This window comes from Rhyacophila brunnea, unplaced genomic scaffold (assembly GCF_057557595.1).
Source record: "Rhyacophila brunnea isolate RB1 unplaced genomic scaffold, BYU_Rbru_1.0 scaffold_5, whole genome shotgun sequence".
Lineage (NCBI taxonomy): Eukaryota > Metazoa > Arthropoda > Insecta > Trichoptera > Rhyacophilidae > Rhyacophila > Rhyacophila brunnea.
In genome coordinates, this window is record NW_028233170.1 from 4,461,785 (window position 1) to 4,478,014 (window position 16,230).

At 37.2% G+C, this 16,230-nt stretch overlaps 1 protein-coding gene across 1 annotated transcript; it reads left to right on the plus strand.

The window, feature by feature from the left end:
- The first annotated feature begins 2,868 nt into the window (after positions 1-2,868).
- LOC147065936 (zinc finger MYM-type protein 1-like) lies at positions 2,869-13,923 on the plus strand. Its single transcript, XM_085955683.1, has 3 exons — positions 2,869-3,016; positions 7,869-7,958; positions 11,259-13,923. The coding sequence occupies exons 1-3, from the start codon at positions 2,869-2,871 to the stop codon at positions 12,431-12,433; spliced, it is 1,413 nt and encodes a 470-aa protein (XP_085811809.1). The 3' UTR covers positions 12,434-13,923.
- The last annotated feature ends 2,307 nt before the right edge of the window (positions 13,924-16,230 follow it).

Consider the following 16,230-nt stretch of genomic DNA (forward strand, 5'->3'; position numbering starts at 1 on the left):
GATTTCTGATCAAATGAATTAAAATCACGACCTTTATGCCGTTGTGCGGTTTAGAAACAGCGGCTAAAAATAAGGCAATGCGGGAGTTACATCGCCGATCGATATACTCTTTCACATTGAATTCGAATTTCCTTTGCGAGAGGTAGTATTTTGCTATTTTGTGGAAATAGTAAAATATTATTTCATATTACTATATAAGACGTAATTTTAAGATAAATTTGTTATTATAAGGAATATGTAATTGTCAAAGGTAAAGGCAACAGACAGGTTTACGTCGTAAAATCACAAATATTTATGTGAAGGTCGGTGGATGACAATTACAGGGCCAATTATTATGTCAATAGGTACCTAGTAAGTAGTTGTAAATGCATGTAATTTAAACGCTTATCAAATCGTGTGTTTACTCTTGGCATAAGACTAAAACCGCGAGTTTATGCCGGAGATAGCTATATAAATACTCTAGATAAATTCATATAAAATCAATCGAATTAGATAGACGATATTTTGTAACGTCAATACATCCATCCACGTGCACAGAATATATTATCTCTTGGTACTTGGTCACTCTGATAACTCAGTAAATTCTTATTAAATAAACAAGAGATGACACGTAGTACGAATTAACGAATACGTTAGAATCTTTGGTCACCCCCTCTTATTATCTCTTTGGACCAATTAGAAACAGGGATGCTGCTATAAATAGAGATGCATCCGGGCAATAAATCATCAGTATACCGGATCAGTCCTCGGAAACAGTCCCTTGCCGACTAGCAGCTCTCTTCAAACTTTGGACCAGTTCCATCAGTCTCGCCGCGCATCTCTTCTCGTCGCTTCTAGAACTTTCAAATTATCTTGAACGCCGAAGTACTACCCGGTGAAAAAACTTATCCCGTTTACTTACGGGTAAGAAAATTTCTCGCGTTTTTCGCTTTAATCGGTCGCTACGTCTACTTGTCTGCCGCCTTCACCTACATTTTTTTTGAAATATTGTATGCTGAGAACTGGACGTTATATATTGACCAAGGAAATAATAAACCGAGTCATAACAGAACTCATTCAAAAGGAAACCTCTTCGTATTATTGATAACCCCTCACCGACTGAGCTAAAACAATTCAGTGAGCTACGCAGAGGCGTATTCCTCGCTGAAGGGGGAGTTGTTAGTACCCTGGTCTCTAGTTGCACGACGGCGGCGACTAGCAGGCGCAACAGGCCCGACCCCACACTTCGACGGGCCACGAATGCGGCGAGCTGGTCGATCCGAAGGAACACCTGCGGGAAATTGGAAACCCCTGAAGCGGGGGCGTGAAGGAGCTCACTGCCTGCGAAGGACAAGGCCGGCAAGCTGATGGAAAAACCGGCACTTTGGTCGTTTCCCGGGGGGGGCGCTTGATATCAGATGAAGCTATCCCTCGGGATACCACCGCAACGCAGCTGACCGAATTATCGGTTCAAAAAAAAAAAACACCACAGCCTACCTCCACTCTAAATCAACTGTCAAGCCAATCAATTCCTTGTTATTTCATAATTAAATTAACCAACTTCATTTTTTTTTAAATTCAAGTCATTTTAAATAGTAACATTTTTTTATAAATTCTCTCTGGGTCCGAACCATGGCAATACAGGCCGAGACCGCCGCCATCAGAGAGAGATCCAAGGGGATAAAGGGAAAGGTCCGCTGACGTGGGGGCGGATGATAAAACCGACCGGCTCCGGCCGGCAAGCTCTCTCTCGCCGGCCCGTCGCACCGAAAGGTACTACCAGAATCTCGCCATCCGCCATCTTGCCCGCCATACACGCTATACCGCCATCTTGTTTGTGTTCGGGTAGGTTTCATTAGATACGCGCCGTACCCGTACGAGCCATATTGTTTGTTCCTATTACATATCGCAACGTACGGTAATTATTATCTACGACGATTATTGCTATTGTGATGTTCTGAGGGAATTGAGACAGCAATACTAGTAACTTGTAATAATTAATAGTACCAACGTATGTTCTAATAACGTTTAGTCACGCTTAGTAACATCTGTCTACCTACTCTAAATCGCAGCGTTGCCAAACTAATTTGATCCAATTGCTTATTTTGGAATAAATTTGTTAAAGTAGGTAACGATCTTGTTATTTTATTCTAAAATGGTTAAAAATCACCTGCCACATCTGCCGAGGGCTCAACGATTGATTCCACTTGTCAAGACGCCTCCATTGCTGATGACAGTGACCGTGACAGCCGTTACGTTTTTGGTGACCATCATGACAGAGGTCATGAAGGCTTCCGCAGAACTGGAAGCCCTTAAAAATGTTAGTCGGTCAGCGAAGGAGTCTATATTGAATAGTCTGGGGGTAATCAGGCTCGCGTGTCAGGCTGCAGAGCTGGAAAAACGCGAGCTTAAGAGAACCCTCATCAAACCGAAGATGCGTGCTGTGGCGACCAGAGACCGTCACACAACACAACTCTCAGTTGATCGCCGGCCTGTCACACGAACCTTTAGCGAAGCACCTGCGCACATGGAGAGTGATCTGCCGCCGCAAAGCCTTACCCCTAAAAATTCGTATAGTGCTAGCAATATAACGCTGCGGCCAGCACAGCCGCCCTCTCAGCCAGTTCCGCAAGACCCGAAACCGTCATTCCCAATAGACCTGTACCGGCAAAGCGTTCCTTTGCGGAAGTTTCCGGGGCTACACAATCTTCTGGGAAGCCGGATATCACATCTGTCTTGGAGTTCCCGACATCGATTGCATCTGCATTGGGGAAAGTCCGTTCACGTCATGCTGTGATTTTAACAAGCAAAGACAATAATAAGACGAGCGAGGAGGTTGAGAAATGTATCAGAGAAACGGTGGACATCTCCGGTCTAGGGATCGCTGTCATGTCATTGGCGAGGGCTACTCACAACAAGTGCATCGTCAAAGTCATGAGCGAGGACGACTCCTGGAGACTGGTAGCTGCTGTCAGCGGCTCGGATATTCTCACCGCATCGGTCAGCTCACTGAAAAGGCCGAGGCTTGTCTTAAAGGGTATTGAGGAAAATTTTGATGGGGAACAATTGATAACTGCACTACGTTATCAAAATGCTTTCATCAGAACGTCAGCGGATAATTCCTTCAGGGTTGTTTTTAAAACGAAAGGTCGCATCCAGGGCAAATTCAATTACATTCTGGAGGTGGAGTCCTCCGTGTATCATCAGATGGTGGAAGTTGGCAGCCTGAACATTTTTTTCCAGCGGGTTCGAGTGCAGCCATGCTGTAGTGTTAGTAGTCTAGTGTAGTACCGTGGAAAGCCGCGGATCCCATACAAAATATGTCCGATCGGGCCGAAAATTTGTAAACTTAATTAGGTCCGATCAGGGACGATCGTATCAAGTTCTCAACTAGGTGACATAAGGGGTTCGCGGAATGTTCAGACGTATGTGACCCTTACCTTAGAATAAGTTTATCTCAAAAATATATAATATATAGACATCTTAAGGATACGATTAGCTAGATAAGTTAAACCTTTTTCTCAATAAAATCTCAATTTTGCAACAATACATGTTACACGGATGCGGCCAATGAACAAGCGCAACCTTGTGACTCTGTTTGCTCAGCCATGATGACACCCACGATACGAGGTGTGAACTGATATGATAGATCTTCCGAAGACAAAATGATCGATACCTCATACATCTCTGTAGGTTTTAGGTTAGAGTTTTCGCGTGGTTATTTGAAAAACAAAATATCCAGTGTTTTACAAATTGCACTCGCAGTTAGAACAAGTACTTGATAACGGCCAAGTACGGACGCAAGGTATGTGCAGAATCAAAGGGAGTAATTCCTCTGACCATGTAGCGTAACTTTGCAGACATTGTTTCTGAAAACACGCTCGCCACAATCAATTTAATGATGAAAAAATAGCAAAGCCGTTATACAAATTTTTGCGCCCCTAACGCTGACCAAAGAACCATAAACCATCCTGATCGGATAAAAAAGCGACTTTTTCAATTTTCTATACCAGTTCACTTTTTTACTAAAGGAAAAGACCAATCTGGTGGATCAAGCCACTAACAGCGATCGAAAGAGCAACACTAACAGCTAAGCGAAAACTACATAATGCCAGCCACATCACACGTCTGGAAAAACTCGACACGTACATTACCCAGAGAGACACATACAAAAGATCCATTGACGAAGCAAAGATCAAAAGCATAAAAACTTTTTATGGCAACCAGTGGCGGCTCCTCTAACACCATGCATGTGCGCTGCACTGCTTTTTCCTAAACATCACTCAATGTGCAACAATGCTATTCATAAGTCTTCACTCGTTTATCGCAATTTAATCCATGTAAATTTATACCAAAAGCATATACTCAGTAAACAGTCACCGAATTTGTGCGCTCGACGTGAACGCACACATATGGAATTAGTTTGCCGTTCATATTACATTGGGTAATAACAGTTCAAGCCGACACGTGAAAACGATAAATAACTCATTAATACACAAAATTTTATGACCACTTGGGACGCAGCTCAAAAGTTACGCTGAAAAATGTAGTAACTGAGATTTAGCAGGATTGATAAAAAAATAGATTTTTTTTATTTAAATCTCATATAAATTCATTGAAAATAGGCTGATATTGAATAAAAATTGATTATAAACATAAATATTTTGGATCGATCCTTTAATCGTTCTATATTTGCAAATATTTGAATATAATTTATAAAAAATTAAAATCTTAGTTATCATGTTCTTTCTCAAAGGAAGTGAATTTATTAGCATGATGTCATATTTTTAACAATGCAGGCATTTTGCTGGAGTTTTATTGCTTTTTGTAGACGAAAAAACTGACGATTTGTCGAGAGTCAAAAAATACGTACCTATCTATTCAACACAATCGATAGTTACCCATTTTGTTTTTTTAATAGTTTCTTCAAATATTATTTCATACATACAATTCAGTATGATTTCTGCGGTCGTCGGTATAGTCGGCTTTTTTAGGTGTTTTGTCACGTTATTTCGATAGTTTTGTTCATAAAAATAAATTCATAACAATATATATACTTATTGTTTAATCAGGGAAGTGTGTGTGTTTTAAAATGATAAATTTTGAATAAAAGATTTATAATACTTAATACTTATAATTATAGTTCAATCAGTGAAGTGTATGAGTGTATATGTTTTAAAATGATAAATTTTGAATAAAAGATTTATAATACTTAATACTTATAATTATAGTTCAATCAGTGAAGTGTATGTGTTTTAAAATGATGTCGGTAAACGTAGACTTTATCAATAATAATAAAAAGAGTCAGAATAAAAAAAGGATGGTCCGATGACATCTGTGGAAATTGAAAAGTGTTTTTCAACCATTAAAAGAATTAAATCGTCTTTCAGAAATACTTACCATGAATCAGGACTGACTTAACATGTCTACCTAGGTTAAGCATTGAGAAAAAACTTTTACAAACAGTTCAAGACTTTAATGAGAAGTGATTGAGGTGTTCGCTAAACAGAAACAACGGTGAATTGACATGCTTTTTAAATAAGGTAAGAAAATTTTTAGTGCACCCCCTATGAAAGCAATTTTGGAAACCACCGGCCGCCACTGATGGCAACCAAACTTCGCAAACAGCATGGTCATCACTACACAAAACCATTAAAATCACCAACCCAAGAGACCCACAGACTACTCTCAGCACAAACGGACACCAACACATCATGGCATGTGACTCGGCTGATGCCCTCACACAAATTGGAATTTCCAATGTGAAATTAGTTCACTACCTACTTGCAATTAACCACTGCAACGGTGTGACAAATGAATCTGTCGGATACCAAATGGCTCCGACGGTCCTTTCCGTAATGGATTGGAATTCACCAGAGAGATAGAGCGAGAACCCAATATCCTGAGCTAGTTGGTGCCTGTTATTCACGCAAGTTGGGATAACAGTGTTAAAGGTAAGGTGTACGAACAATTCTCTCTTAACACATCTCACACTTTCCAACCACTTGGAAACACACAATCATAAAGCCAATACCAAAACCTGCAAAAGACACTAAAGACACAAACAGGTTACAGACCAATAGGACTACTACCAGTATTTGGAAAAGTCCTAGAAAAATTACTCATACAACGAACTTTTTGGCACCTTGCACAAAACAAAGAAATCAGCGAACATCAATATGGCTTCACACCACAGACATCGACAGAACACGCGTTACACACGGCTATCAACACAATTAAAGGTCACCTAAAATCAAAAAAACTCATTGTGGCCATCTACTTGGACATCCAAGGAGCGTTTGATAACGCTTGGTGGCCCCATATCAAACACACTCTCGCACAAAAATCCAGACCACTCAACATTTACAAACTCATACGAAGCTACTTACAAGACAGACAAATTACGCATAAATACGCGGAAGACGAGATATTTAGGAAACGACTGCTGGTTGCATACAAGGCTCAACTTGTGGACGAACCCTCTGGAACATTGCCATAAACGATCTTCTCGCAATGAACTTCCAAACAAAGTCAGTATTGTCACTGCTTTTGTATGTTTATATTATGTTCTCTTTTTATCGCTTTTATTACTTTTTTTTCTTCTTTATAATAATGTGTCATGTCATGTTGTGAACGTCTTATGCCGGGTCCACACTGGCAACATGTCACCGGCAACCTCGTTAAATTTTATGATAATTATCATAATTGCTTAAGAAATTTTACGATAATTATCATACTTATCGTAAAATTTAACGAGGTTGCCGGCGACATGTTGCCAGTGTGGACCGGGCATTAAACTTATAATTTGTAATGTCCACAATATGCTAAAAATAAATAAATTGAAATATTCCTAGGACAGATAATCAAAATTAATTTGGAGGTCTTCATTAACATTCTTTAATAATTTTAATAAATTAAAAGAAAGAAAAATTTATGGAACTGGCACTCTTCAAAATAATCGATTCAAAGGGTTTAAATTTACTCAAGATAAATCTATGAAACGGGTGAATTTGAAGAAATCTGTCGGTCAGATGATAGTGCAGGTCAGGGGGGGGAAGCTGAAATAGCAGTACTTGTTCAAAGCAAATCTAAGTCGACCACTCAGGATAGATGGCAGTGTCATTTTATATTTATTTTTTCATGCCAATCTGGCTTGTGGGATATTGGAAAAATAATAATAAACTGGCAAGTTCATTTCATCTGGCAGCATTGCAAACATCGTTAGAAAATTTAAAATCAAATTTTATGTTGTCAAAATGATCATGTTTATAATTTCTTGATTTTTATAAAGTTAAGGAGAAGTCCTTGGGTCCAGAATACTAGCCTAATATACTTTTGTGTCCAGCAAACAGTAATATTATACTAATATATTCTTGTGTTCAGTATTCATAGCTAATATATAATTGTAAAATGGTCAAAAAAAAAATGTGCTGTGGACGGATGTGTTATTTTTAGACGTAAGTTGTCAATATTAGTATTAAAACATCTGCACTAATTTCAATATGAGACTTCGCGGTCCCAAAAAACATTTCTACATACAATAATATGTCAAACTTTCTCTCAAATATGAATATTACTCAAAGACCTGTAAGAAAAGTCTGTATAAGACCCGCTCCATGGTGTCTCAAAAATATGTAGTCTTCTTATTCTTCCACCCTGTCACGTCCCAACATTGGGACATAGGGCAAGCACAAGTTGGCGCCACTTCCCTCGGTCCATCGCCAACTCTTACGATTGAAGAATGAGTTTGGCGAGGCAGTCAGAACTTTTACGTGTGAACAGTTAATATCACGATAGTAACTTTATTTCAATACTGCTTGATTTGTTAGCCGGTAGGATAAACTGTTCCTCAACGACTATTAATGATGGTGAATATTGTACGATTTCAGTTGAACGTGTAGAATCGGCAGTACACATGACGTTGCAGCAACAGCATCAGTTGGAAAGGCCTAACACTTCTGCTGTTCGGCAAGAGGAAAGTGAGTAATATTTTTAAATAACATACCTTCCAAACGCAGTAGTCGGGACTTGCTTGGCAGATATGCGTGCGCAGTTGTGCGATAGAAGCGAACCTTTTGGAAATAATACGAAGTACACGTCAGTGCGGAGCTTATTTGACGTTTCCCAATTTTCACAACCTGTCAAATAGCACCATACATTGACAACATCGCGTCTCGCTTACGCTTGAAGAATGAGTTTGGCGAGGCAGTTAGAACTTTTACGTGTGAACAGTTATTATCACGATAATAACTTTATTTCAATACTGATTGATTTGTTAGCCTAGTAGGATAAACTGTTGAACGTGTAGAATCGCCAGTACACGTGACGTTGCAGAAACAGCGTCAGTTGGAGAGGCCTAGTACTTCTGCTGTTTGGCAAGAGAAATGTGAGTAATATTTTTTTAGGTGCCTTGAAGCACATAACTAGTGCTGATTGACAGAAATCAATCATATCCACACAACTAAAAAATACTAAAATTGCAGGTTCACAAGATGTTAAATTTACTGGGACTATAAAAATCCGACTTGCAAGAATAATAATTAAATTATAATGTATACACATTACACATGGTGTTCTCAAAAACATCGTAGCTTTTGTTTTAAATTAATTATATGGCCAACTATACAAAACTGAAAAATAAAAGATTTATTGTTATAATTATAAGTAAATAATACATTGTTTTATGATGTTTCAGGTAAAAGATATGACAGCATTTTAGCGCGTGTTGGTGTCCCTCGTGTTGAACAACTCACCCCCAAGGCAAGAATACTCCATAGAACAGCGGTTAATGTTCGAAGGCAGATGAAAAGGGTATTAAAGAAATGTAGGAGTTTTAGAAGTAGACTTCATGCAACGGAGGTATTTTCAAAAGATACGGCATTGATGCAGGTAACGGATAATATGACAGCTTCTGCAAAAATCTTTACCTCTCTTCAAGCAAAACAGTCTGGCAAGAAGGCTAGAGGAAGACGCTTTACGGAGGATGAAAAAATACTTTCGCTATCAGTATACAAACAGCAGTGACGTCCCGTGGGGGTAGGCAGATTGAGCGTCGCTTGGGGGCGGCAGATACTCGAAGGGCGGCAAATCGAGGAGAATCATTTGGTATTATATAGAAATAGCTAGGTACCTAAACTTAGTTATATTATAACCAGAGCGTTGGAGCGGAGCTCGGAGCAGGAGCAGAGCAGTAATGGGGTTTTACCCGGAGCAGGAACGGCGCCGGAGCACCGAATATTTGTAGTACTTCACGGCTCCAGATGTTTTTTTAATTATATTATTTATTACCCAGTAGTGAGTAGGTATTCGCGGCGATTTTAGTATGATGTCACCACTCTCAGCCAGTGATTTTTTCTATTATTTTTAACTGCTCGGGTTCGTAATTAATACAAATGCCAATAAAAAATATTTTTACGAGTCTTTTGCCACCTAGACACATTATGAATAATATAATGTCATTTACTCAGATTAAAGAGTTCCTTTCATAACAGTGGCTGCGCAAAAGCCAATTATGTGGCGCCAATGAGCCAAGAAGTTATTGAAACAAAATAATATTATATACCTAAATGTCAATGTAGGTAACGAAACAATAAAAATTATGGTGGAGATTTATAGGTATATACATCCGTATTTTTTAATTTATCCAAACATTTTTGCCAGTCACCCGCGAGATTTAAAAGTTGCTGGATGTACCTATTGCAAAATTGATATTTGACATAATCTAGTATTCGTGCATATAATAGGTATTTACGTTAAGTACCAGCTAATTGTAATAAAAATGTACACTAGTAGATACCTACCTAGATTATAATATCATATTGAATTTGACTGTTTACCACTATTTGTTAGTAATTGTGCTGTGAATAACAATACCTTCTTTTAAGTCGTTTTTTGTAAACATATCTTTTGCTGATAATAGTGTGGATTTGTGGTTTATTTGAATCATCAACATGAGTGCAAGACAACGACTTTCAGGAGCAGCGTATAAAATGATAAGAGAACGAAAGGAGGCAAATGCTACAAATAATACAGGTACACTTAACAATTATTTTATCAAGAGTGAAAAGCAAAATCAGAAAGTCAGCGCTGAATACCTATCGTCTAAAACTAAAGAACCAATAATTCAAGAAGCAGATGCTACAACGCTAGAAGAAAATGTAAATTACGATGCCAACGATAATAATTCAAACGACGATTATTTAGATTATTTAGACAAAGAAGGAGACAATAATTTTGATGATCCACATTTTTGGCCAAGTTTTCTTGATGAAAGTACAAGGATAATGATATTAAAAAAGGACCTATACAGAAAAAACTTGCTGATTATCCTATCAATACGTGCAATAGAATGTTTTCCAATGCATATTATGAACGTACGTTGAAAAATGGCGAAACATATGAAAGAACTTGGTTAGTGTATTCTGTAAAAAATGATTCTGCGCATTGCTTTTGCTGTATAATATTTAATAAAAAAAAATGTGAGACTGGAATGGGATCATCAGTTGGTTATGATAATTAGAAAAACTTGTCGCAAACTATACAAACTCACGAAAAGTCAAAAAATCTCCACGAAAACTTTTCAATCTGGCAAGATATTCTAATCAGATTAAAGCTAAATAAAACAATTGATTGTTGTCAACAAAAACTTTTCAATGAAGAAATTTTACGGTGGCGGTCAATTTTAACTCGATTATGTGCGGTTTTGCGAATCATGGCGGTGCAGAATATGGCTTTACGCGGACCTAAGTCCACAATCAACACACTGCACACTGGAAATTTCTTAAAATTAATTGAATGTTTTGGACTGTTTGATAATGTTATTAAGGAACATTTGAAAACCATAAGCTGTAAGCCCCCGCACTACTCATTATCTTGAACCTACAATTCAAAATGAATTAATTGCCATAATGTCGCAAAAAATCAAATCAGAAATTATTAATATGTTAAATGAGGCAACATATTTTTCTCTTATATTAGATTTTACACCTGATATAGGGCATATAGAACAGATGTCGATTATAGTATGATTTGTTCGAAAACACTCAGAGGAAGTACGTGAGCATTTTTTAGGTTTTATAGAAATTGACGATAAAACTGGAGCAGAACATTGTTGAAGAACTAGACAATTTAAACATAAATATACATAACATGAGAGGTCAAAGTTATGATAATGGTGTGAATATGCGAGGAAAAAAGAATGGTGTCCAAAAGCATATTAGAGACATAAATCCTCGTGCATTTTATGTAAGTACCTTGTAACTCACATACGCTAAATTTAGTGGTAAATGATGCTGCAAAATGCAACTTAGATGCGATATCATTTTTTGGGTTAATCCAAAAGATTTATGTTTTTTTCTCGGCATCTACTGATATATGGAATATACTTTTAAAATTTTTACCATCATTAACATTAAAGGCAGTTTCTGATACGCCATGGGAGTCCCGAATCGAAGCAATAAGGCCTATTAGATACCAATTGTTAGAAATTTACGATGCCTTATTATATATTGAAGAGAAACATGCCAATTCACACACTGAAAATAGTTTGCAGACCAAAAATGATGCCATCGCATTATCAAAAAATATATGCAACTTTAAATTTATAAATTGTCTCATAGTTTGGTATGATATTTTGAGTTCTATAAATCCAGTCAGTAAACAATTGCAAATGATAGAATTTAATATAACCAGCGCACTTGATTCCATTGAAGCTGTGTTAAATTTTTTGCATAATTATAGAAAAAATGGCTTAGTACAAATGAAAATAATCGCACACCAATTAGCAGAAGCCCTCGAAATACCTGCAGAATTTCCCAAAGAAACAGATTACGGAAGACGAAGAGTACCGAAACATTTCGAGTATGAGAGCTGTGATGAAACGCCTCTACATAACCCTGAAAAAAAATATGAAGTCGAATTTTTCAATCAGGTAGTAGAAAAGGCTATAAATTCAATTGAAGATCGATTTGAGGAATTAAAATATCACGGAATATTTTTCAAATTTATGTATAATATTAGCCTCTTAAGAAACATGACTCCTGAAAAAATATTGGAAGATTGTCAAAATTTAGAAATTAAACTCACTGCAAACGGCACATCTGATGTCGATGCAGTGGAGCTTTGTGAGGAGTTAAAATTACTGTGTAGAGTTGTGACTGAAAAGTCTTCGCCACATGACGTATTAAAATTTATTTATGATAATAATTTGAAAGAAATCTATCCAAATACGGTCACTTCAATTAGGATAATATTGACAATGCCAATAACGGTGGCTAGCGCAGAGAGGAGTTTTTCAAAACTGAAAATTATTAAAAATTATTTCCGATCTAGGATGACCGAAGAAAGGCTAAATGCAATATTGTCTATTGAAGCAGAGATGGCATATAAATTGGATTTGGATGACATAGTTACGGACTTTGCTACAAAAAAGGCCTGGAAAGTTTGTTTATTGTAACGGTTGAGTGTTGAGACAATTAATTAATAGTGTATTTTGTGATTAAAAGTATGTTCATATTAAATGAATGATAAGGAAAATGATTTTGTTTACATGTTGTACAATAGAAAAATAGTGTGAAAATAATACATCTGCGTATTATTACTAAATGGTATCTGCAAACCAAATTTGTCAGACATATCAACAAATAGAATCTCAGACTCTGGTGATTTGGGTAAGTGTCTAACTAATATTATGTTTATTCGCTTTTAATATCTAAATTTAATTTTGTATGTTTTAGTGGTATATACGAGGGTGGGTCAATAAGTCCTTAGAAAAGCCGACAGGTGGCGCGACTAGTACTGTAAGCGGTTTGTTTTCATGCAGCGGCACTACCGATTCAGTATGCTGCGAAGTTTCAATCAGATTGGTCGGGTTGTTGTGTGTTTCTCGTACATTTAAAAAAAAAATTTGCTTGTGGAAAATGGAAAATTGAGTTTAGAGCTGTTTTTTAATATAAAAGGGTTAACAGCAAAGGAAATAAAAAATGAGTTGGATTTAGTTCACGGCATATCTGCTCCTTCACTTGCAACTATTTATAACTGGTTAAATGAATTTAAACGTGGTCGTACATCAACAAAGGATGAACCACGCTCAGGACGTCCTGTAGAGGTGACTACACCAGAAATGATCAATAAAATCCACGATATGGTGTTAAGTGACCGAAGATTAAAGTTGAGTGAGATAATTGAGGTTACAGGGATCTCAAAAGGTAGAGTCATTTCTATTTTACATGACAAATTGGGCATGAAAAATATTTCTGCAAGATGGGTGCCGCGTTTGCTCACAGTCGACAATAAACGCAATAGGGTGGTGGCCTCTAAAGCCCTGTTGTCGCTCATGCAACGCAATCCGGATGAATTTTTTCGTCGCTTTGTGACTGTAGATGAAACATGGATACACCACTATACTCCCGAGACGAAAGAACAGTCAAAGCAGTGGATTGCGAAGGCAAACCATGTCCAAAGAAGGCGAAAACCGTAAAATCAGCTGGTAAGGTTATGGCTACTGTATTTTGGGATGCATGTGAAATTATTTTCGTTGACTATTTGGAAAAAGGAAAAAAAATAACAGGGGATTATTATGCATCTTTATTGGACCAGCTAAAAAACAAAATTGAAGAAAAACGGCCTCATTTAAACAGGAAAAAAATCCTCTTTCATCAGGACAATGCCCGTGTTCACACATGTTTACGATCAATGGTTAAAATTGAAGAATTGAAGTTCGAATTGGTCGACCACCCACCGTATTCGCCAGATTTAGCCCCCAGTGACTTTTTCCTTTTCCCAAACTTAAAAAAATGGCTAAGTGGACAACGTTTTTTTTCAAATGAAGAAGTCATCGATCGGACAAATGCTTATTTTGAGGACCTTCTGAAAACTTATTTTTCTGACGGTTTAAAAAATATTGAGAAACGTCTAACCAAGTGTATTGAGCTCCAAGGAGATTATGTTGAGAAATAAAAAAAAAATACAAAAATAAAAACTGTTTTAATGCTTTTTTCTAAGGAATTATTGACCCACCCTCGTATTTTGTTATTAATGCATCGATACAACACATTTCTTAGATATAAAAAAAATGGGGCGGCGGCATTTTGACGCTGCCTAGGGGCGGCATTTTGTCTAGGGACGTCACTGACAAACAGAGCCCAAAAGCTTATAGATTTTTGTCTAAGGTGTTTGTTTTGCCTGCTCCACGAACATTGCTGAAAGTTCTTCAGAGAGTACCATTGACTGCTGGCATTAATGACCATATATTTACTCACCTCAAACAAATTGTGCGTAGAATACCACAAGAACAAAGATATTGCACATTACTCTTTGATGAAATGGTTCTGAGTCCTCGTTTACAATATGATGAAAGGAAGGACAGAATCGAAGGCTTCAAAGACTATGGCAATAATGGAAGGACCAACAAAATTGCTGATCATGTGCTTGTTTTTATGATAAGAGGCATACGTCGTAAATTTAAACAACCTGTTGCTTACACATTCTGTACAGGGTCAACAAAAACACCTGAAATCATGTTTCAGTTGAAAGCCGTTATAGAAGCTGTCAACTCAACTGGACTAAGGGTTGTAGCAACGATATGCGATCAAGGCAAGAGTAATGAGGCTGCCATCAAGCAACTCATCCAGCAGACAAAAAGATTGTATTTGAGCGACGAGAAACAAGCTCATCTGTATAAGAGTGAGGACAATTTCTTTGAAGAAAATGGGCACAAAGTAATACCAATATTAATACCAATATTTCATATTCCCCATTTAATAAAAGGAATGAGAAATAACTCATTGACAAAAGACTTAAAATGCACAATTGGCGGAAAACAATTAGTTGAAAAATGGGATCATGTGGTACAAGTATATCATGCTGATACTACAATGAATGAGATCAGGGTGTTACCAAAATTGACAGAACTCCATGTAGTATCAGATAAAATCCCAAAAATGAAGGTGAAATATGCCAGTCAGCCATATGTCATAGTCATGCCAACTATTAACATTGGGCTTGACACTGAAATTGGTGAAATTAAGGTCCCTTTATCAATATCCTCTGTCCTCAAGACAGTTAATGGAGTGGGCGCGAACATGCTACTCTTTGCCAGTACGTATATTATACAATTTGTTTCTGAATATAGTATATTATAGGTATTTATTCTGATTTTTCAGCATAAAAACAAGTGCCTAATTATTTTATATACTTACAGGCGTATGCATTCAAGCTATTTACTGCAAATTTGCATACATAAACCTAATATGTATCTGGCGAATAGTGACGTCACGTCGCCGACGTAATACGCGTCATGCCATGGGTAATGTTACCAAATTTTAAATTTAAATTTCCCGAAAATTAATTTAAAATTTTGAAATTGTGAATCGGTGTAAAAATGTGCAAATGGTACCATATAAATTTAATAATTATAAATAAATAATTATCATTAACTTTAAATAATTTATTTGTTGTAAAACCATATTTATTTTATACTTCATAATGCACGAAATGATCAAAGTATACCCAGTAAATATTTCCATAATATGGCAATACAGCTTCGCGGATCATTGTCAATATTACAAACACCTCCATTGACCCACGATCTCTATCATTTTTACAAGCTTAGCATCATTTTCATTTACATTTTTTAGCATCATCATGAATCCGATTGTGGCACAACGACGACGGGCAGTTAACTTTACGCAAGATGAAAAGGAACTATTAGTTAGCTGTGCCGATAGGGAAACATTAATTATAAATTCGCGGATAACAAATGCGTTCAGCAACGCGCGAAAACGTGCCGCCTGGGCTAGGATAGCAGTCGAATTCAATAGGCGAAGCCAAGGAACAACAGTAAGTAATGATATTATGTACTATATTATATAGATTGAACTACAGTTTAGAGATATTATATCAATAGAAAATTATTTTATTGGAACATTTAAGTCCATTTACGCACTAGGTACCAACCAGCGGCACGCCGACAGTGTGCGTAAGCGGGCGTAGGTAAGTCTTTTACGTGTCTTAATATCATTTTCATGAATAATACGCATATGTCACATCAATATAATTAATAAATTATGGTAAAACTGCTTTATTCTAGCGAACTGCCGCTATGTTAAACTCATTATGGAATACCATGAGGTCAAACATTAGGAAAGCTGACACGGCAGAGAGGGCCAGCATCATGAGAACTGGCGGTGCCCCACCCTTGGCTTCCAGACCAAACAACAACCCGGCTGCGCTCGCAGCTGTAGCAGACAATCT

Coding starts and splice junctions, on each gene's coding strand:
- LOC147065936 (XM_085955683.1), top strand. CDS start 2,869: ATGTCATTGGCGAGGGCTACTCACAACAAGTGCATCGTCAAAGTCATG. Junction 3,017..7,868: donor GCCGAGGCTTGTCTTAAAGG/GTATTGAGGAAA, acceptor GTACGATTTCAG/TTGAACGTGTAGAATCGGCA. Junction 7,959..11,258: donor TGCTGTTCGGCAAGAGGAAA/GTGAGTAATATT, acceptor CGCTAAATTTAG/TGGTAAATGATGCTGCAAAA.